Source organism: Megalobrama amblycephala, linkage group LG16 (genome assembly GCF_018812025.1).
Source record: "Megalobrama amblycephala isolate DHTTF-2021 linkage group LG16, ASM1881202v1, whole genome shotgun sequence".
In the NCBI taxonomy this organism is placed as follows: domain Eukaryota; kingdom Metazoa; phylum Chordata; class Actinopteri; order Cypriniformes; family Xenocyprididae; genus Megalobrama; species Megalobrama amblycephala.
Window position 1 is genome coordinate 38,919,378 of NC_063059.1, and position 23,785 is coordinate 38,943,162.

The following is a 23,785-nucleotide window of genomic DNA, read 5'->3' on the forward strand; positions in this document are numbered from 1 at the left end:
TCGTCTGTTGACACAACCTGGGTTATCGCGGGTTTATTTGGCTTTACTCTGTTACATGAAAATTACAATATGTAGCGTAATGTCATAATTATGTTTTGAGTGTTTACTTATAATTGTTGCATTAGGCTATTAATAAACATTTATTGATAAGTAGTATTTCATGTCTTTTCATTTACAGTAGCATGAACCACGAGTAGTCGAGTAACTCGAGTATTGTTTTGATAAGAAATCGACTAGCAGAAATCAGTAGTCGTGCAACCCCTAATATATATATATATATATATATATATATATATTTTTTTTTTTTTTTTTTTTTTTAACAAAATAAGAAAAATGTGGACATCTTCATCCTGTTCAAAAGTTTTCACTCCCCAGCTCTTAATGCATCTTAATGCAAAAAATCCTTGAAAACTGAATTTATTTCAGAGCTCAGTTTAACTCCTCAGAACAAACAAGAGACTCATGAACAACCATCACAAAACAAAACAATCAGTTGTAGATCATCAGGTAATCACACACAGTATTAAGAATCAATGGTTCACAAACAACCATACTAGAGAGTTATCATGTTTCTCACTTTAGAATACTGATCCAAATAATAAGTAATTAGTCTGAAGAATTTGGTAATACTTCAGTCATTACTAGTGGGTTACCATGACCTTCACTTTAGGATTAATTATACATTATGCATTATTCACATTAATTATGAACTTGTATATAGTAGTTCTTAGTAGTTCTCTGGGAGATATGAAAAAAACAGTAGTTACTGATTAGCTAATAGTGAACTACCACCTTCAACTGAGCACTATTACATACTAATTCATTAATCAGAGTTTCTTGATAGTTAATAGTACTTACTAGAGTATTAATAATGCATAATACTCATAATACTCAACAATAATAATACTCATTTGTTCTTGTGTAGTTATTCATTAATAAAGGATCAGTACTCTAAAGTGTTACCGCTAACACAACAATAAAAAGTTACCATAGTTTAAAAACCTGTAATATTGAGATGATACAAAACAAACCAACACATTCTCACCTGTGAAAGGTTATCCCATTTCTTTGAGAATTTAAATGTTGGTGGTTTTAAAACCAGAGGCTGTGCAATACTTTGAGAAAACTCATTGGTTTTTACTGTGAGTGAAGACAGCATCTAAAATAAAATGTGTTTATAATCACGCTCTTGCAAATTATTATTAATCGAAATTTCAGGGAAAATGTTTTTTACATAAAGACTGAAAGAGGTGTCAGAAGCTCAGTGATGGTGATGTTAAAGTAAATCATAATATCTAACTGTAAGTCTACAATGTTTTTAAATGTCACTGTTTTTCATTTCAACAGCCAGTGCTCAAACTTCAGGAACTGGTAAGTAACAGACTGTTATTTAAAACTTAGATCCTAGTTACGTGAGATGACTGATGGTTAGTTTGCAAGATTAGCTTGTTGTTTGATGTGAGTTGATTCATAATATAGTTATTTTATTTTTTAGGTGAATATACTATCAGACTGGTGAATGGTAATACTGACTGCTCTGGGAGAGTTGAGATCTATCATAATGGCCAGTGGGGGACAGTGTGTGATGATAACTGGGACATTGAAGATGCTGAAGTGGTGTGCAGACAGTTGGGATGTGGACGAGCTGTTAGTGCACACTCCAACGCTCATTTTGGCCAGGGAAGTGATCTGATCTGGTTGGATGAAGTGCGATGTTCAGGAAGGGAATCATCCCTCACACAGTGCTCACACAATCCTTTTGGAAACCATAACTGTGGTCATGAAGATGATGCAGGTGTCGTCTGCTTAATGGGTAAAAGTTTATGTTTTCCCCAGATCCAAGATGCCATTGTATATTTACTGTTTTGCTTGTGATGAAAAGAGTACAATAGTGATTGAAAACAACATAAACCTATGGTTTTTAGTATATATATATATATATATATATATATATATATATATATATATATATATATAAAATTTTTTAAAGCAGAGGGGCTTGGCTTCTAACAATTTCAAACACATACAATATACACATATTTACAACATAGTTTTTAATCACTTAATTTTTTAAGACATGATACCAGGCATAAGATTGGTCAATGGGTCTGATTCATGCTGTGGAAGAGTGGAGATCCTTTATAATGGCCAGTGGGGAACCGTGTGTGATGATGGCTGGGACGTGAATGATGCTGCTGTGGTGTGCAGACAGTTAGAGTGTGGTTCAGCCATCAGTGCGCCTAAAAGTGCCGCCTTTGGTCAAGGCAGTGGATCGATCTGGCTGGATGGTGTTGGATGCTCGGGAGGTGAAGGAAACCTCACACAATGTTCACACAGAGGACTAGGAGCTCACAACTGTGGTCATGGTAAAGATGCTGGTGTTGTTTGTTCAGGTAAATATTTTGCATTGACATTATTTTGGGAGAAATGAGCAATAGAAATGACAATAAGCTTCATGTTTTGAATGATTCTTAACATGCTATTTTAAATGCCAATTTTGCAGGTGACCTGTGGCATCCCATTCTTTCCCTGATCCCCCCATATACAATTGTTTCTCCTGGAGAAAACATTCAGTTCAGATGCACAACATCTAAACCAAGATGCAATGCTGATGCTGAATTCCACCTCTTCATAAATGAATCATCTATATCCTCCCAAAAACATGTTTCTGGTGTGACTTTCCACCTTGTCAATGTAAGCGTCTCACATCAGGGCAGCTACAGCTGTGATTACACCTACCAAAACGACACTGTTTTATCGCCTTGGAGTAACACTGTTGACATCATTGTAGGTGAGAGTTTAATCTTGTCTCATACCCTATAATATAAATGCATTAGTTGCATGAAAGTGAATTCATTCTGTATTGGTGTCTTATTTTTGTGTTTGTGCTGCAAATCTGTAAAATGACTGTGAATTCAAATTAAATCCCGAGAAGATGCAGTTCTTTTTTTGTAACACTTACACAGAAACACACAAGAGAGTTTGAAAGCAGGTGTCTATCAGTGGATATATTTGGGATCTGCTTTCAATCGCTCCCGTGTGTATGTGTGTAAGCACTATGTGAAGAGCGTCAAAGATGTCTATTTACAACATGTTTTTGAAGTGTTGATCATTGTAGCCAATCACAGACATATCTATTGAGCATGTGAACACAATGGCCAATCAGAGGTGTTTAAGAATCTACTTAAAGGGTTAGTTCACCAAAAAATAAATTTCTGTCATTAATTACTCACCATTATGTTGTTCCACACCTGTAAGACCTTCATTCATCTTCAGAACACAAATTAAGATATTTTTGATAAAATCCGATGGCTCAGTGAGGCTTGCATTGACAGCAAGATAATTTACACTTTTAAATGCCCAGAAAGCTACTAAAGACATGTTTAAAACAGGTCATGTTACTACAGTGGTTCAACCTTAATGTTATGAAGCAACAAGAATACTTCTTGTGCACAAAATAACGACTTTATTCAATAATATCTACAGGTGCTGGTCATATAATTAAAATATCGTGAAAAAGTTCATTTTTTTATTGTAAATTATTTTTTAAAATGAAACTTTCATATATTCTAGATTCCCTACATGTAAAGTAAAACATTTCAAAAGTTTTTTTTTTTTTTTTAATTTTGATGATTAGAGCGTACAGCTCATGAAAGTCCAAAATCCAGTATCTCAAAATATTAGAATATTTCCTAAGATCAATCAAAAAATGGATTTTCAAAACAGAAAAGTTCAAGTTCTTTAAAGTATGTTCATTTGTACACTCAATACTTGGTCGGCAGCACATATTTCAGCAAATGACTTGCTCCTAGCACAAATTACAGCATCAGTGAAGTGTGGCATGGAAGTGATCAGCCTGTGGCACTGCTGAGGCACTATTGAGCCTTCAGATCATCTGTATATTGTTGGATCGACTGTTTCTCATCTTTCTCTTGAAAATATCCCATAGATTCAGGTCAGGCATGTTGGCTGGCCAATAAACAGTTATATCATGGTCAGCAAACCACTTGGAAGTTGTTTTTGCACTGTGGGCAGGTGCTAAAGTCCTGCTGGAAAAGGAAATCAGCATCTCCATAAAGCTTGTCAGCAGATGGAAGCATAAAGTGCTCCAAAATCTCCTGGAAGATGGCTGCATTGACTTTGCACTTGATAAAACACAATGGACCAACACCAGCAGACGTCACGGCCCCCCCAAATCATTACTAACTTCAGAAACTACCCACTAGACTTCAAGCAGCTTGGATTCTGTGCCTCTCCAGACTTCCTTCAGACTCTGGGACCATGATTTCAACATGAAATGCAAAATTTACTTTTATCTGAAAAGAGGACTTTCAACCACTGTTCACTGTCCAGTTCTTTTTCTCCTTTGCCCAGGTAAGAAGCTTCTGATGTTGTTTCTGTTTCAGAAGTGGCTTGGTAGTCCTTTTCCTGAAGATGTCTGAGTGTGGTGACTCTTGATGCGCTGACTCCGACTTCATTTGACTCATTGTGAAGCTCTCCCAAGTGTTTGAATCAGCTTTACTTGACAGTATTCTCAAGCTTGTGGTCATCCCTGTTGCTTGTGCACCTATGCCTACCCAATTTCTTCCTTATAGTCAACTTTGCATTTAATATGCTTTGATACATCACTCTGTAAACAGCCACCACATTCAGTAATGACCATCTGTGACTTACTCTCTTTGTGGAGGGTGTCAATGATTGTCTCCTGGACCATTGCCATGTCAGCAGTCTTCCCCATTAGTGTGGTTTCAAAGAACAAGAGATACCCGGAATTTATACTGTAGGGATGGTCATTTAATGAAACTCAAATGTAAATATTCTAATATTTTGAGATACTGGATTTTGGACTTTCATTAGCTGTACACTCTAATCAACAAATTAAAAATAAAAAAACTTTTGAAATGTTTTACTTTACATGTAGGGAATCTAGTATAAATGAAAGTTTCATTTTTTAAAATAATTTACAATAAAAAAATGAACTTTTTCACAATATTCTAATTATATGACCAGCACATGTAGTGATGTGCGATTTCAAAACACTGCTTCATGAAGCTTTTGTTCAGAAATCTTTTGTTTCGAATCAGTGGTTCAGAGCGCCAAAGTCACGTGATTTCAGTAAACAAGGCTTCGTTACATCATAAACGTTTCTAAATTTCAATGGTTTGTCATGCGCTTTATCTACCACCATGAACGGTTACACAATGGAGGCCTCACTGAGCCATCGGATTTCATCAAAAATATCTTAATTTGTCTTCCGAAAATGAACGAAGGTCTTACGGGTGTGGAATGACCTGAGGGTGAGTAATTTATGACAGAAATTTCACTTTTGGGTAAACTAACCCTTTAACATTGCTCAAAATACTAGGGGGAAATGATGGTTTCATCACATTTTTTAAATTTCAGTTCCAACTTGGTACCAAAACAAAAAAGCAGAGGAGTTTGGTGCTTGGCTCCTAAAAATGACTGATGGTTTTAGCTAGTTTGCAAGTTTAGCATGTTGTTAGATGTAAGTTGATTCATAATATAGTTATTTTATTTTTTTAGGTGAATATACTATCAAACTGGTGAATGGTAGTAATAACTGCTCTGGGAGAGTTGAGCTCTTTTATGATGACCAGTGGGGGACAGTGTGTGATGATTCCTGGGACATTGAAGATGCTGAGGTGGTGTGCAGACAGTTGGGATGTGGACGAGCTGTTAGTGCACACTCCAGCGCTCATTTTGGGAAGGGAAGTGGTCCGGTCTGGTTGGATGAAGTGGGATGTTCAGGAAATGAATCATTCCTCACACAGTGCTCATTTCCTTCTGGAAGCAGGTACTGTGGTCATGAAGATGATGCAGGTGTCGTCTGCTTGAAAGGTAAAAATATGTTTTCCCCAGATCCAAGATGCCATTGTATATTTACTGTTTTGCTTGTGATGAAAAGAGTACAATAGTGATTGAAAACAACATAAACCTAGTGTCCAAATAATAATTATATATTTTTTTTAAAAAGCAGGGGCTATGCTCATTTAGAATACGCGGGGACGGGGGTTATGTGTATGATTGAATAAAACGTAAATTGTGTTCACATAGAGGCCAATATGAATAAATCTTAATTTAAATTCAAAGAGACAAGATAGTCTATGCATGACCTGTCATTTTATTCTTAACTAAAATTAGGCGATCTAAACATTATGAATCGCTCACTGTCATGTAATAGATTTTTCATTCATACTGGAAGCAGGAGGGCGCTCTTGTACGCAAAAAGTCTGTAATTGTTTCGTAGAAGTAATTCAGCTATTCGCTGTAGCAGCTAGTGATGGGCAGATCGAGGCTTCGCGAAACACTGAAGCAGTTGAAGCAAATGTGCCGTAATGTGTCGAGGCTTCGAAACAATCTGACACCTGTCTCCACAGTGACCCCTGGTGGTCAGAACAGTGTAAATAAAACAAAACTTGGGCCAAACATGCATAAAAACACCTTTTACAAATCTATTGCAAATGTTTATTGAAAGTAAAATCTATCAAATGCAATTAACTAATCGTCTAATAAGATTAAATATAGAGTGTCTGTATAATAAGTGTTCTTTTATCAATTTTCAGGGCTTGTTTTGTTTGTTCCATGGACTCAAGCTAAACAGGCCAATAAGAGATAAATAACTACCATTATTCATTTTAATAATTCCAATGTCTAATTAAAACATCTACAAATGTATAAAACTGATCAGAGATCCAGTAAAACCAAGTGGCAACCTCCCACAGTTTCTCTTAAAGCCAATACGGAAGTGACTTGAAAATGTAATTCATCAACTGACCACTAGGGACAGGCTCCAAAAGAGAGCAGAGTCCCATGTTAAAATTTGTGGTTATGGTCTATAAAGCTAATTTTGCTTCATGACAACTCTGAGGGGAGTGATTTTTTTATGTATGTATATATAACTTGTCCGTTTAAATTATATTAAGTCTTAAAGTTCTGCATAATTAAGGGCGTGGTCACTTGAGTGACAGGTTTGCCGCTGCAGTCTGTGACCCGTCACTTTACCTCAGCTAATTCCAGCTGCTGAATTTAGCATCTCTGCCGTGTTTGTGCTTTTTTTTGGGATGATTTTATACAATTATAAAATAATAATATATACAATTATACAATTATAAAATAATATGGCTTGCTGCATTAATGATCGAGACTCAAAACAAATGTGCATCTGTGTAGATGTGCACGCATGTGGAACATGCGTTGTTGGATCGTGGCATTTGCTAAATGTTTTGTTCTTGAGATTTACTACAATGACAATGGCAGGATATAAAACTCAGACAGAACTGCTTGAATATTATAACTAAAACTGCTGCATTTTGAAAAATTATACTTTGGATGCGGGCTCATTTGTTTGTGAGATATATACGATAAGTTTTACAACAAACGCTGTTCAGGTTGCATAATTTCTTGAAGAATGATGATATAAAGCAGATCATTCAGAACAAATGTGATGCAAACAATGGATAATATATCAATATTTCATGGATTTTGTTGACAAAAAGTACTGTTTTTTGGTTTTCAATGGACACTCATGGACATTTTATCCACGGATGCATCTCGTGATCGCTATTTCATTATAAAGGTATGAAGTCTCATTTGATTTTTCATGTTGTAATTTGCTCACCTGACACTAGTGGCGTAACTTTGTTTTGAAAAGTGGGTGGGACAGGAATGTGTATGTGTATTTTAATTGTATATTACACTAATATGATATTAAAATTATTATGATAGTTTATTCCTTACATCTGCTATAATACAGTAAGTCGTTAGTCTCAAGAGTATGTACATTAGTTAATAAATACAAGGATCCACTTTTGATAATAGAATGTCCTAATGGACTAGTAGCAGCATTTTCGTTTAGCGTGCAAGAGGGTCTGGGTTCTAATCCAACCATGTATGATTTTTCTATGCACATACACGTTTATGTGTATTTTGTTTTGTGATTTCAACGTAATGAATAGAGAGTCTCTTCAACAGTTAAGCGATAGACAGACGCGTTTGTCCGTGTGAATCCGCAGTGTGCACGAGTGCCAAGAAAACACTGTTGCGCCTCTGATAACACTCAGCACTCAGCGACAATGAGCACTCAACATGATTTCAAAAACAACACATCCCAGGGCCAGATTGCCTATTATTAACACAAACTGATAATCAACTAGAGGTGCTTCTTTTGTATTAGATGCCGCAATGTATCTGTGTATCTGTATCTTATGTATCTGTGCCGCGAGATGTTTCGAAAAGTGATGGGGACAATATCAACCCTTTCAAAAAGTGGTGGGGACATGTCCCACCCGCAAATTACGCCTATGCCTGACACAAATTACAATTACTCGTCCTGGAGCATCTATATTGTAAAAAAGACACTGTAGATTTACAGTAAACCTTTTTCAAATTATATAACTTACCTTTATTAATATTTTAGATAGTATCTCAGATAGATAGATAGATCCTTTGCCTGCTAATATGATCACGTCACACTAGGCAGGCATGGTTTCAGTAACCAGGCACCTCAGTTCCAACCACGTCCCACCTCTTTGCCCATTTTCAGTTATCCGGAAGTGATGTACGGTGATGCACTGCTAGGATGGCAGCGGCCTCATTTTCGCTTCAAAAATTCTCTTCATAAATCTACGGGTGACGTCACGGACACTACGTCCATATTTTTTTACATTCTATGGGTAAAACCCATAGACACTTGTTCAATAGTTCTCAGTGAATTCTCATGGTGATTCTCATCTCGGTGATTCATGGGTTCACTTTATCATCTCTACCGGTGAACCATTGAAATTTTGAATGGTTTCGAAATGTTTAAACTGTTATGATGTTATGAAGCCTTGTTTACTGAAATCCCATGACTTTGGCAGTTTGATAACCGCTCTGAATCACTGATTTGAAACAAAAGATTCATAAAGCTTTGAAGCTTCAAAGGTATTTATCGACAGTAATGTTTATGAATAATGCAGTGCTAATTGACAAACTTTTTAATGTTTTTGAAAAAAGACTCTTATGTTCGCCAAGGCTGCAATTAATCAAAAAATACTGTAAAAACAGTAATATTGTGAAATATTATTACAAATTAAAATACCTGTTTTTTATATGAATAAATGTACTTGGTTACGTACATAACCTCGGTTCCCTGAGATACGGGAACGAGTACTGCATCGCTCGACGCATATGGGGAAAACTCCTTTTTCTCCGATTACTGAAGCCTTTTTCAATAACGCAGCGTAACTGCACGGCCATTGGTTCGGGCAGTAGAGAGAAACGAACCAATGACAGCATGGCGGAGCTGCACAAGCCTATGGTGAGGAAGCCCACCAGAGCCTGCCAAAATGGGCGGGGCATCTGGCCATATAAGCAGGCATTTCATCATAGAATCTCAGGTCATTTTGACTGAAGCGACGACTCTTGAGTCGTGCAGCTTCATAGCAAGGCAAGTAACACAGTACTCATTCCCGCATCTCAGAGAACCAAGGTTACGTACGTAACCGAGTACATTCCCTTTTGGAACTACATTTGTACTGCGTCGCTAGACACATATGGGGAATGTAACAGAGCACGTAACAGAGGGGCTGAGAGCTAGCTCCTGTGAAGCAATATTGCATATTAGACGGGCTCAGCTGCAGTCATCTAAGCTATGCAGAAAGGACCCGTGCATGTAATGCAGGGACGTCTAAGTTATAATTCCTAGTGAAAGTGGACGGCGAGGACCAGCTGGCCACCTTACAGATATCGCTAATGGAAACACCACTGGACCAGGCCCAAAATGAGGCCATACCCCTAGTGGAATGGGCTCTTACTCCAATGGGGCAATGCAGTCCCATAGAAGAGTAACAGAGCAATTGTGTCAACAATCCAATGGGAAAGTCTTTACTTTGTGACTGGATGCCACTTGGTGTGGCCGCCAAAGCACACAAAGAGATGTTCTATGCAAGTTCTCAATGCCCTGATGGGGCAGAGTAATTTGGACTCTTGCTCATCTCCAGATGGAGGGAGCACTGAGAGTGTTTTGTCTTGTGCTCTAAATGGGGTAGAGAGCACCTTGGGTACATAGCCATGTCTTGGTTTCAAGATGACCTTGGAGTCATTGGGCCCAAATTCGAGGCAGGTAGGGCTCACAGAGAGAGCCTGTAAATTGCCTACTCGCTTGACCAATGCTAACGCTAGCAGAAGGGCAGTCTTAAGTGACTGGGACCGAAAAGGAGGGCCCTTGAGAGCCCTCAGGACAGTGGAAAGGTCCCAGGTAGGAATGATAAGAGGGCGAGGCAGGTTGAGCCTCCTGGAACCTCTCAAAAACCAAACAACTAAGATGTTCTTTCCTACTGAATGGCCGGCAATTGGAGCGTGAAAGGCTGCTATGGCTGTCACATATATTTTGAGCATGGAAGGGGTGAGGCCCTTATCCAAATGCTCCTGTAGAAAAGACAGTATAGATGATATGCCACAACACGTCTTTGTACCGAGCTGTGCACTAGGCGAAGAAGACAGACCATTTAAGGGCATAAAGGCATCTTGTAGACAGGGCTCTAGCATGGGAGATAGTGTTCAACATGCTCTCAGGGAGGTCCACAGGCTCCCATTGAGAGGCCAAAGGTGCTGTGTCCACAGCTCGGGCTGGGGCTGCCAAATCGTTCTGTTTGCCTAAGAGTTGAGGTCCTGCCTCAGGGGAGTGTGCCACGGGGCTGCTACAAGCAGCTGAGACAGCATCGAGAACCCAGATTGGTTCCTCCAGAGTGGGGCCGCAAGAAACACTTTGTGCTTGTGTTCCCCGATGCGCCTGATGACCTGAGGAATTGGAGTGATCGGGGGAAAGCGTAAAGGAGGAGATTGGGCCAGTCGCGGGCCAGCATGTCCCTCTCCTTCGAAAAGTGGGTTGGGCAGTGAGAGTTGTCTTCTGAGGCAAAGAGGTCGACCTCTGCCTTCCCAAAGATCTCCCAAATGATGTGAATTGTTCAGGGGTGGAGCGTCCATTCCTCTGAGGTGCGATACTCTCAGCAAACGCAAGGTTCGGCTGTGCCCATTCCAAGAGATGCTTCACTAGCATGAAGAAACATTTTGATGACAGCCCCCCTTGGTGGTTTATGTAGGATACCACCCTTCAGGTCTGCTAGCATCTCTAGGCAGTTGGTGTTTAGCAACTTTCCTTGTCCGGGTCTAACATGATCATGTCATGAATGTGGGTCCTTCCAGGGGATCAGGGCTGCAAGCAGGCCTGGCTTACCCTGATGTGTAGGCGACCGTGCCACCAGGCCTCCTGAGGTTTCAGCCAATACTGTAGGGGCCACATGTATAGCAGGCCCAACTGTAGTACTGGGGAGACAGAGGCCATAAGGCATAGTAACCTCTGAAACAATCTGAGAGGAAGAGGGTCTCCAAGTTTGAAAGAGCCGCTGAATGGCCAGAGCGCGTTCTGGCGAGATTGTAACCCTCATTTGAGCTGAGTTGAAAACTGCCCCCAGGAACAAGATCTGTTTCAGTGTAGTCATCCTAAACTTCCATCTCATGAGGGAGCGGTTCAGGTGTCTGAGATCTAGGATGGACCTGAGGCCACCATCCTTTTTGGTGCAAGTAGCGGCTGTAAAAGCCTGACTTGCTCTGGGCTGGGGGAACCATTTCTATGGCTCCTTTCGCCAGCAAAGTGATCACCTTGGAGTGGAGGACATGAGCGTCCTTTACTTTCACTATGGTGGGAACCACACCACCAAAACGTGGGGGTCTTCGGGCGAATTGAAGTGAATAGCCTCGTTTTATAATCCCCAACACCCAGCTTGACACTCAGGGGATGGCCTGCCAGACCTCAGCCTATGTGGCAAGGGGTTAGATCAGATTGGATGACAGATTGGCCTGGCGTTTGCAATAGGCGGAAAAGGAAATTTGCACTCTTTTTGAGTATGTTTGTATTTTATTGTATTCATTATAGCAGCGACAGGCTGCATGGGCACGTGAACATGTTCGGGCCCAATGTTTGCAACATATACATTGCTTCCAACACTCGGAACTGACTGAGGTGGCAGGAGGCATAACAGAGGCAGTTTTCAGAGAAAGCGGTCTGAACATAGCAAGATGGGACTCATGCTTTCGTGGTGAGAGTGTCCATCTTCAATGGAGGTGGCTTGCAGGGGCAGGGCTGGCAAGTGACACGCTCAGAAATTCGGCATTTTACCACAAACATAAGTGAAATCATGTTATTTTGGAAGAAATATATTCCATGAGTCTCACCTAATAGTTATAGGGGAGCTAGTCATGGCATAGAGCTAAGAGCACTGTCAGTGTGGTACTCGCCCTAACAGCATGTGCAGCACTGGAAAATCCACGCTCAGAGGCTTGGCATTTTACAACAGACGTCGGAGAAATATGCTCTTTCAGAGTGAATATATTCCATGAGTCTCACCTGAGTCAGGGAAGAGTGTCATGTCATATTCATCTGAGCGCTATCAGCATTAAACTTGCTCTTGCGCTTTTGTAGTAAGAGTGCTCGTCCTCAATGGACACGGCTTGCGGGGCCAGACCTGGCAAATGACGCTCTCAGAGGCATGGCATTTTGAAACAAATCCCAGTGAGAATATGCTCTTTTAGAAGAAATAAGCTCTGTATGCTCACCTGACGGAAGACATAAGGAGATGAGCTGAAACAGGTGCTCTCAGATGCTGAAGGCAGCTTGTGATCAGGCTGCTTGACTGTGGCGATCAACTAGAGCAGGGCAGGTGCCGAGATGCTTGATCCGCTGCCACAGTTGTGGCGCAACATTTGAAACAACGCTGCTATTTTAGATACTCACCAGACGGCAGCAGGGGAAACGCTGATTGGCTGCTTGCAGGCAACAAAGCAGCTTGTGAGCAGCGCAAGAGAACGAGCTGGCTGCATGAGAGCTGAAGGCAGGCGTGGATCAGCCAAATCCGCTGTGAGGCATGTCAATGGCGAGAAGGCATTAAGTTGTCAAATTCTCCTTCTCCAAAAACTCCTTCTTTCTTCCTCCCAGGAGCCTGTGAGGAAAAAACAGTGCTCAGATACAAGTGAGCTCACATCAGCTCAGGTCCTGCATGCCTCACTCTCTCCAGAAAGAGAGATTTCCCCCGTCTCGTTCACCCAGACCAGTGCCCCTCTGTCGTCGCAAGCGACCTGGTCTTGTTGGGGTATCGGATGATGAGCCGTTAGATGACAGCATGTCTCTAGCGGCCTCAGACAAAGAGGATTGGTTGGGCCCCGCCGCTGACCCCACCCCCTTGCTGTCTTTGGAGCCAATCGATTCCATGGTTGGTATGGACACCGAACTTGTCCATGTCCTTTCAAAGGCCATTTGAGGAGCTTGGTCTTGAGTGGTCCTCACCTGAGGAGCATACACACAGCCGCCTGGACAAATGGTTTATGCCGTGATGCCGTCAGGCCCCTCCTCAGCGATCTGCACCCTTCTTACCGGAGGTCCACGATGTGCTGACGAAGTTGTGGCATGCCCCCTACTCAGCTCATCTACATTCCCCTACTCAGCTCATCTACATCAGCAGCCAACCAAGGCCACACCTCCTGCCACTCAGCCCACTACACAGCCTGAGCCCAGGTTGAAGCTGGACCACCCCCCAATTAGCCTCATGATGCCCCGTTTAGTTCCTGGTGCTGGAAAAAATGTGTTTACTGCATGCAATGTGCCCATTCTAATGCCAAAGTATCTAACCTCTGTGATAGTGGACAAAATAAAATGCAAACATATTCAAAAAGAGAGCATGTTTCCTCTTCCAAATACCACGAGCCCGAGTTCCTTTACAGTCGCCCGAACCAATTCAACCACTTGCCACACGGGCCGAGGCCTGGCAGGCCATCCCCGGTGTGTCAAAATGGGTTATGAGGATTATAAAACGAGGTTATTTACTTCAATTCACTTGAGAATGCCCGTGTTTCTGCGGTGTGATCCCCACCTTAGTAGGGAATGTGAATGCTTGCGTTCTGCACTCCAAGGTGGCTGTTTTGCTGGCAAAAGTGGCCATAGAGGCCGTTACTTCCTCATCCCTAAAAAGGATGGCAGTCTCAGGCCCATCCTCGATCTCAGGCTTCTGAATCGCCCCCTTGTAAAGTACATGTTCAAAATGACCACTTAAAAAACGATCCTCTAGCTGATATGCCCAGGGGACTGGTTCTTTTCTCTGGATCTGAAAGATGCTTACTTTCACATTCTGATAGCCCCCCGCCACAGGCGCTTCTTGAGATTCACCTTTGAGGGAGTGGCATATCAATATATGGTCCTTCCGTTCGGGCTGTTTCTAGCCTCCATACTTTCACAAAGTGAATAGAGGTGGCTCTCTCCCCTCTGAGACAGATGGGAATCCGAATTACTGTGATGACTGGCTTGTTGTAGCCCAGTCAGAGGCCGAGCTAATATCTCACAGATCCTTCCTCCTCAGCCTCCTAGAGTGCTGAGGACAAATGCTTAATGATTCCCAGCCAACGAATCTAATTTCTGGGGGCTGTCTTCGACTCAACCCAAATGAGAGCTGTAGTCTCACCAGAGCGTGTTCTGGCTATACAGCAGCTGATGACCACCTTCACGGTTGGCGCATCCCTTCCGCTCAGAGTGTTACAGAGTATGCTGGGCCTTATGGCCTCAGCATCACTGGTGCTGCAGTTAGGCCTCCTTTGTATGCAGCCCCTTCAACACTGGTAGGCCCAAAGGCCTACAGGTAGCCCCTGCAGTCGCTGTGTTGTCGGAGAAGTAAGAGCGAGGGATCATTATGTACCGGCTTTAAGCTCTGGGAGAAGTCACACCCCTAAGGGTTGACCTGACCAGTGAAATGGGTAGGATCTCCAAGCTGCAAAATTCCTCTATGGGGGCTTTTATGACTGAACGTGAGTTAAAATGGTTGTTGATAAGGAACTATTAAAGATTCTTATAATACTGATGTGTTACCCAGGTATCAACATCGTATACACAAGCATTTAAATCTTCTCGAACCCATAGACACTAAACGTGGCATAATTGAAGTTACCTTATATGTATCATAAAACATGTGAATACACTGTGAGTACGATACACCAACAGTAATAATGGATACCATTTCCTGGGGATGTGCATGTTCATTAATAGAACATTCTGTCTATAAATTAATGCAGGAAAGTCTGTGTTCTGCGGGAAAAATGCAGGAAAGATGCAGGTTTTCTGTGTCTCTTTGTCTCTGCTTCTCCACGTGCAACACACACATACTTCAGGGCAATAAAACTAAGGCTGGTCTTCTCGGGGGATGGGGACAATAATTATGTGTTTAATATAACAAATAATTGTGTCTGATTTGTCTCAGTCGTTACACAAGGTTCTCCTAGTGGACCTGCTCTGGAAAAACCAACTCTGGTTCTCGGAGATGTCTCAGCTGCTCAGGGCAGCTACATGGCCCATTCCCCTGAGACGGGACCTCCTCTCTCAGGCGAACATGATGACATGGCACCCTCAGCCTGAGCTGTGGGCCCTACACTTATGGCCACTCGATGGGAGCCTGCAAACCTCCCAGAGGGTGTCTTAAATACCATTTCTCAAGCTAACCTCAGTGCGGATCCATCCACATGCGACACATCTTCGATATTGTCCTTCCTTTAAGAGTTGTTGGATAAGGATCGCACCCCCTCCACTCTCAAGGTCTATGTAGTGGCAGTTGACACGATAGCTCTTGCATACTCCTCCTTGGGCCTTCAATGCCCCATCGGGGTTAGAGCACATTCCATGAGAGGCATGGCTTCCTCCTGGGTATAGTCCAGTGGTGTATCTATTGCAGAAATCTGTGTGGCAGCCGGCTGGGCCTCACCGTCCACTTTTGTCAGGTTGTACAACCTGGACATCCCTGCTCTGCATGCTCAGGTCCTCTTTGCTTAATTGCCTCTCTGAGCTCCTGCTCTCTGGGAACCACACTCCCGCCCTAAGGCTGGACTTAATCTTTTAGTTGGGTTTAACTATGTCTACAACTCGCTGGAATTCCTGTAGCTGGTTATCCCAGGCTTAGCTTCCTACACGCTCTCAGCCCTCTCTAGTTCCGAAGCTGTGCAAAGTTCTAGAACGATTATGTGAGGCTGGGCTTGACCTCTGAGAGTTAGCTGCCTTCTCTTGACCCTGCTAAAATCTGGGTCTTTGGCTATGGCCTGCTTCATTGTAGTTGGTCTACGGTGCACCTTCTGGATGCCCCAGACAATTACTTATAAGTCATTCATCTACCATAGTATGGTGTGATTTAATAGGTTCCCCACTGCATCTTAGCGACGCAGTACGAGTAAAGTATCGAAAGGGAACGTACTAGGTTACTAATGTAACCTCGAAAATAGAAAGTTTAACAAACAGCATTTATTTGCATTTATTGTCACTGTCACGTTTGATGAATTAAATGCATCCTTGATAAATAAAAGTATTAATTTCTTTCTTTTTTTTAATCTTACCAGAATTATTTTAATGGTATCATAGTTTCCACAAAAATATGAAGTAACACAACTGTTTTAAACATTGATAATAATCAGAAATATTTCTTGAGCATCAAATCATCAGAATGATTTCTGAAGGATCATGTGACACTAAAGACTGGAGTAATGATGATGAAAATTCAGCTTTGATCACAGGAATAAATTACACTTTACTATATATTCACATATAAAACAGCTATTTTAAATTGTAATACTATTTCACAATATTACTGTTTTTACTGCATTTTTTTTCTCCATTATAAATCCATAATCCCACAAATCTACGCTCAGGTTAGTAACGGACTAAAGTACAGCTTAGGTGGAACAGTGGGGCACACCAACTGACATTTTAGAGCTCCGACTAACACATTGGCATTAGTTATGTATACTTAGACTGTGTAGGCTAATAATGGTTCAGAACCATTCCTTTCAGAACAACATAGGTCGGACCAATCTGAATAGGGTGAGCCTCAATCTCTGATTATTGTAATATTATTCTAACTAAGTGTACAGGGGAAACCACGACATGATTAGATAAAGTTACCATCAGAAAGGTTAAATTAGTCAGCTTGGTTCTATGGTAATGGTCATGACCTCTGGTTAGATATAGTCTTGCTTTAATTCAGTGTGTTCAGATCTATGGGGACTAAATAACATACTTTTAGAAATAAGCAAGCATGGTGCGGCGTCTAAAAGTATTGGTCATCGCCTCTGTCTAATGACCAACACTGACAAGTTTGTGTATATGAGATCGTATACCCGGCCGGTGCGAGACTCAAAGCGTTATAAGAATCCGAATGAACGAGTACAGTAAGAGCAAAGAGTTAAGTAGAATAATCAAATGTAGAGCTGAACTATTATACAAATGATCAATAATCAGTTGACATTCTAAACTAAATTCGAGGTCATAATAAAATATAGTCAGAATTAAACTACTTTGCCACACTGAAAAGACCGAACGCGCAAGAAACCTTCCCTGTCCTGTGGGAAACTGCCGTTGGGCCGATTAGGCGGGCCTTACAATAGGTACTATATTTTCTGCTTTATTCTGTGATCTTTTTTTTTTTACATTGTATAAAATCCACAAGGACTTGTTTGTAGTACATACACCAATCAAAAAAGTGTCATAAAATATAGGGGAAAAATATTAGATATTGGTTATTGTTCAGCAGTGTATTTGATGTCTTATTAAAAGCAAATTAATTTCAAATTAGAAGCATGAGATGAGATAAAAAAAAAAAAATCTATCAATTAGACAAAGATCAGATAAAAACCTTCTATCCCCCTCACTTCTGAAATGATGGCTATACGCCCCTGCTTACAACATAGCTTTTAATCACATTGTACTTATATTTTTATATCTTATCAGACATAAGATTGGTCAATGGGTCTGATTCATGCTGTGGAAGAGTGGAGATCCTTCATAATGGCCAGTGGGGAACCGTGTGTGATGATGACTGGGACATGAATGATGCTGCTGTGGTGTGCAGACAGTTAGAGTGTGGTTCAGCCATCAGTGCGCCTAAAAGTGCCGCCTTTGGTCAAGGCAGTGGATCGATGTGGCTGGATGATGTTGGATGCTTGGGAGGTGAAGGAAACCTCACACAATGTTCACACAGAGGACTAGGAGCTCACAACTGTGGTCATGGTGAAGATGCGGGAGTTGTTTGTTCAGGTAAATCTTTTGCATCTTCTTGACATTAGGGTTAGGTAGAAATGAGCAATAGAAATTACAATCAGCTACATGTATTTAATGATTTTCATCTTAACATGCCATTTTAAATGGATGCCTATTTCTTTTGCAGGTGACCTGCAGCAGCCCACACTTTCTGTGATCTCCACAGATACAGTTGTTTCTCCTGGAGAAAACATTCAGTTCAGATGCACAACACCTAAACCAAGATGCAATGCTGATGCTGAATTCCACCTCTTCATAAACGGATCATCTATATCCTCCCAGAAACATGTTTCTGGTGTGACTTTCCACCTTGTCAATGTAAGCATCTCACATCAGGGCAGCTACAGCTGTTATTACTCCTACCAAAACGGCACTGTAATATCGCCTTGGAGTAACACTGTTATCATCATTGTAGGTGAGAGTTTAATCTTGTCTCATTGCCTACATAATATAAATGCTTTAGTTGCATGAAAGAGAGTTCATTCTGTATTGATGTCTTAGTTTTGTGTTTGTGCTGCAAATCTGTAAAATGACTGTGAATTAAAATTAAATCCCGAGAAGATGCAGTTCTTGAAGCCATTTTTATTTGATTTATTTCACTATTCATTTTTATTTGTAGCGCTTACACAGACACATGGGAGAGTTTGAAAGCAGGTGTCTATCAGTGGATATATTTGGGATCTGCTTTCAAACGCTCCCGTGTGTATGTGTGTAAGCACTCTGTGAAGAGCGTCAAAGATGTCTATTTACAACATGTTTTTGAAGTGTTGATCATTGTAGCCAATCACAGACATATCTACTGAGCATGTGAACACAATGGCCAATCAGAGGTGTTTAAAAATCCCCCCAAATTCACCCCAAAACTCACCATTATGTTGTTTCACACCCGTAAGACTTTAGTTCTTCTTCAGAACACAAATTAAGATATTTTTGATAAAATGTGATGGCTCAGTGAGGCCTCCATAGACAGCAATATATTTTACACTTTCAAATGCCCAGAAAGCTACTAAAGACATACTTAAAACAGTTCATGTGACTACAGTGGTTCAACCTTAATGTTATGATGTGAAATACTTTTTGTGCACCAAAAAAAAAAAAAAAAAAACTTTATTCCATAATATCTACTGATGGGCGATTTCAAAACACTGCTTCATAAAGCTTTGAAGCTTTACAAATCTTTTGTTTCGAATCAGTGGTTCGGAGTGGCAAAGCCACGTAATTTCAGTAAACGAGGCTTCATTACATCATAAACGTTTCTAAATTTCAATGGTTCACATGACTTTGGCACTGTGATTCAAGCACTGATTCGAATAAAAATAAGATTCGTAAAGCTTTGAAGCTTCATGAAGCAGTGTTTTGAAATTGTCCATCACTAGATATTGTTAATTAGTTAGATAAGTCGTTATTTTGTTTTTTTGATGCACAAAAAGAATTCTCATTGCTTCATAACATTAAAGGATTAGTCCACTTTTAAATAAACTTTTCCTGATAATTTACTCACCCCCATGCCATCCAAGATGTCCATGTCTTTCTTTCTTCAGTCGAAAAGAAATTAAAGTTTTTGATGAAAACATTCCAGGATTTTTTTTCCATATAGTAGACTTCAATGGGCACCAAACAGTTGAAGGTCAAAATTAGTTTCACTGCAGCTTCAAATTGTTCTACACGATCCCAGATGAGAAATAAGGGTATTATCTAGTGAAACCATTGCTCATTTTCTGAAAAAAAACTAAAAATTATATAAGTTTTAACCATAAATGCTCATCTTGAACTAGCTCTCTTCTTCTTCTTTATTAGAATTCCGGCAGTGTAGACACTGCTAAGTGTATTACTGCCCTCCACAGGTCAAAGTTTTGAACTAATTTTTATATGCAATATGCTAGTTCAATAGTATATAACAATTAGTTCAAACTTTGACCTGTGGAGGGCAGTAATACACTTAGCAGTGTCTACACTGCCGGAATTCTAATAAAGAAGAAGAAGAGAGCTAGTTCAAGATGAGCATTTATGGTTAAAACTTATATAATTTTTAGTTTTTTTTCAGAAAATGAGCAATGGTTTCACTAGATAATACCCTTATTTCTCATCTGGGATCGTGTAGAACAATTTGAAGCTGCAGTGAAACTAATTTTGACCTTCAACTGTTTGGTGCCCATTGAAGTCTACTATATGGAAAAAAAATCCTGGAATGTTTTCATCAAAAACTTTAATTTCTTTTCGACTGAAGAAAGAAAGACATGGACATCTTGGATGGCATGGGGGTGAGTAAATTATCAGGAAAAGTTTATTTAAAAGTGGACTAATCCTTTAAGGTTGAACCCACTGTAGTCACATGAACTGTTTTAAATACATCTTTTGTACTTTTTTGGGCATTTGAAAGTGAAAATTATCTTGCTGTCAATGCAGGCCTCACTGAGCCATCAGATTTTTAATCAAAAATATCTTAATTTGTGTCCCGAAGATGAACGAAGGTCTTACAGGTGTGGAATGACCTGAGGGTGAGTAATTAATAACAGAATTTTAATTTTTGGGTGAACTGACCCTTTAACAGTGCTCAAAATACTACAGGGAAATGATGGTTTCATCACATTTTTAAATTTTCAGTACAAACTTGGTACCAAACCAAAAAAGCAGAGGGGTTTGGTGCTTGGCTCCTAACAATGACTGACGATTTTTGCTAGTTTGCAAGTTTTGCATGTTGTTAGATGTAAGTTGATTCATAATATAGTTATTTTATTTTTTAGGTGAATATAGTATCAGACTGGTGAATGGTAATACTGACTGCTCTGGGAGAGTTGAGATCCTTTATGATGACCAGTGGGGGACAGTGTGTGATGATGACTGGGACATTGAAGATGCTGATGTGGTGTGCAGACAGTTGGGATGTAAAGGAGCTATTAGTGCAAAATACAATGCTCATTTTGGCCAGGGAAATGGTCCAATCTGGTTGGATAATGTGAGATGTTTAGGAAATGAATCATCCCTCACAAAATCCTTTTGGAAACCATAACTGTGGTCATGAAAATGATGCAGGTGTTGTCTGCTTAATGGGTAAAAGTTTATATGTTTTCCCTAGATCCAAGATTCCATTGTATATTTACTGTTTTGCTTGTGATGAAAAGAGTACAATAGTGATTGAAAACAACATAAACCTATGGTGTTTAGTCTCAAATAATTATCATATTTTAAAAAAGCAGAGGGGCTATGCACATTTGGTGTTTGGCTCCTAACAATTTCAAACACATACAATATACACATACTTACAACATAGCTTTTAATCACATTGTACTTATATTTTGATATCTTATCAGACATAAGATTGGTCAGTGGGTCTGATTCATGCTGTGGAAGAGTGGAGATCCTTCATAATGGCCAGTGGGGAACCGTGTGTGATGATGACTGGGACGTGAATGATGCTGCTGTGGTGTGCAGACAGTTAGAGTGTGGTTCAGCCATCAGTGCACCTAAAAGTGCCGCCTTTGGTCAAGGCAGTGGATCGATCTGGCTGGATGGTGTTGGTTGCTCGGGAGGTGAAGGAAACCTCACACAATGTTCACACAGAGGACTAGGAGCTCACAACTGTGGTCATGGCAAAGATGCTGGTGTTGTTTGTTCAGGTAAATCTTTTGCATCTTGACATTAGGGTTAGGGTTAGGTAGAAATGAGCAATAGAAATGACAATAAGCTTCATGTATTTAATGATTTTCATCTTAATATGTAATTGTAACGAAGTTCGTCAATACGGGAAGAAGGAGGCGGGAACCGGCGAACATTCAACAAAACTTTAATTAGAAATAAACAAAGAACAAAACGAAAGTAATGCCGGCAGACCCTCGCGGACGTCTGCCGGCCACACAAACATAATAAAACATAACATAAAGTCCAGGCCTGGTCCTCTCTCGTCCTTCACTGTAGTCGCTCCTCCTTTTATGCTCCCGGAGCTCCTCCGTGAGGGACTCAAGGCCGGTGCGCCTCCCAGGTGAAGCTCATTAACACTCGCGCCACCGGCCTCGCGCCGTTCCCTCACGGCTCTCGCCCGCCCTGGTCGCCACAGTAATTTTAAATGGATGCCTATTTCTTTAGCAAGTGACCTGCGGCAGCCCACACTTTCTGTGAGCCCCACACATGCAGTTGTTTCTCCTGGAGAAAACATTCAGTTCAGATGCACAACACCTAAACCAAGATGCAATGCTGATGCTGAATTCCACCTCTTCAAAAACGGATCAACTATATCCTCCCAGAAACATGTTTCTGATGTGACTTTCAACCTTGTCAATGTAAGCGTCTCACATCAGGGCAGCTACAGCTGTAATTACTCCTACCAAAACGGCACTGTAATATCGCCTTGGAGTGACACTGTTAACATCACTGTAGGTAAGAGTTTAATCTTGTCTCATTGCCTACATAATATAAATGCTTTAGTTGCATGAAAGTGAATTTATTCTGTATTGATCTTATTTTTGTGTTTGTGCTGCAAATTTGTAAAATGACTGAATTAAAATTAGATCCTGAGAAGAAGCAACTCATTAGCATTCTGAACACGCACATGAAAAATACAATTTACGTACCTAGCAGTAGTGATGGGCAATTTTGAAACACTGCTTCATGAAGCTTTGAAGCTTTATTAATCTTTTGTTTAGAATCAGTGATTCGGAGCGTGTATCAAACTGCCAAAGTCACATAATCTCTGTAAACTACGCGGCATTATGTTATAACTGTTTCGAAACATTTCAAAATTTCAGTGGTTCACCGATAGAGGGCGATGAAAAAGTGAACCCATGAATCATGCAGATTCTGAGAACTATTAAACAAGTGTCTATGGGCTTAATCCTTTGGTTTTACCTGATCTCTGATCAGTTTTATACATTTGTAGATGTTTTAATTAGACATTAGAATAATTAAAATGAATAATGGTAGTTATTAATCTCTTATTGGCCTGTTTAGCTTGAGACACTGGTGGTGGATGAGGAGAGACCCCTGATATGATTGTAAAGCGCTTTGGGTGTTCAGTAGTACATATGAAAGTGCTATATAAATGCCTCATTCATTCATTCATTCCATTATTTTACTCTACAACACAAAATACATCAGTAATGCCCCATGTGATTTTCTTTAAAACTTTTACTTTTCCTAAAAAAGGCGGTTGCTAAGAAGTGGCTAAATGGGACTTCAGAGGTTATTGAGGATGTTAATCGTCATCAGCTGAACAGAAAAACTCATGTACTCTTTCACAGCCTCGTTGTGTTTATAATCACGCTCTTGCAGATTATTATTACTCAAAACATAATTCATAATATATGTATTTTATTTTTTTAGGTGAATATAGTATCAGACTGGTGAATGGTAGTGATAACTGCTCTGGGAGAGTTGAGATCCTTTATAATGACCAGTGGGGGACAGTGTGTGATGATTCCTGGGACACTGAAGATGCTGAGGTGGTGTGCAGACAGTTGGGATGTGGACGAGCTGTTAGTGCACACTCCAACGCTCATTTTGGCCAGGGAAGTGGTCCGATCTGGTTGAATAATGTGAGATGTTCAGGAAGGGAATCATCCCTCACACAGTGTTCACAGGATCCTTTTGGAAACCATGAGTGTGGTCACGAAGAAGATGCAGGTGTCGTCTGCTTAAAGGGTAAAAATATGTTTCCCCAGATCCAAGATGCCA

At 40.5% G+C, this 23,785-nt stretch overlaps 1 protein-coding gene across 4 annotated transcripts in view; it reads left to right on the top strand.

The window, feature by feature from the left end:
- Positions 1-23,785, top strand: part of LOC125248567 (deleted in malignant brain tumors 1 protein-like) — a 96,393-nt gene that overhangs the window by 38,231 nt on the left and 34,377 nt on the right. For 3 of the 4 annotated variants that reach the window (XM_048160532.1, XM_048160536.1, XM_048160534.1), the window contains exons 2-6: positions 1,348-1,371; positions 1,496-1,813; positions 2,076-2,393; positions 22,202-22,492; positions 23,435-23,752. In XM_048160532.1, the coding sequence (XP_048016489.1) occupies positions 1,348-1,371; positions 1,496-1,813; positions 2,076-2,393; positions 22,202-22,492; positions 23,435-23,752 (1,269 nt within the window). The remainder of the gene's footprint in view (positions 1-1,347; positions 1,372-1,495; positions 1,814-2,075; positions 2,394-22,201; positions 22,493-23,434; positions 23,753-23,785) is intronic. The other variant, XM_048160533.1, reaches the window with a different exon arrangement.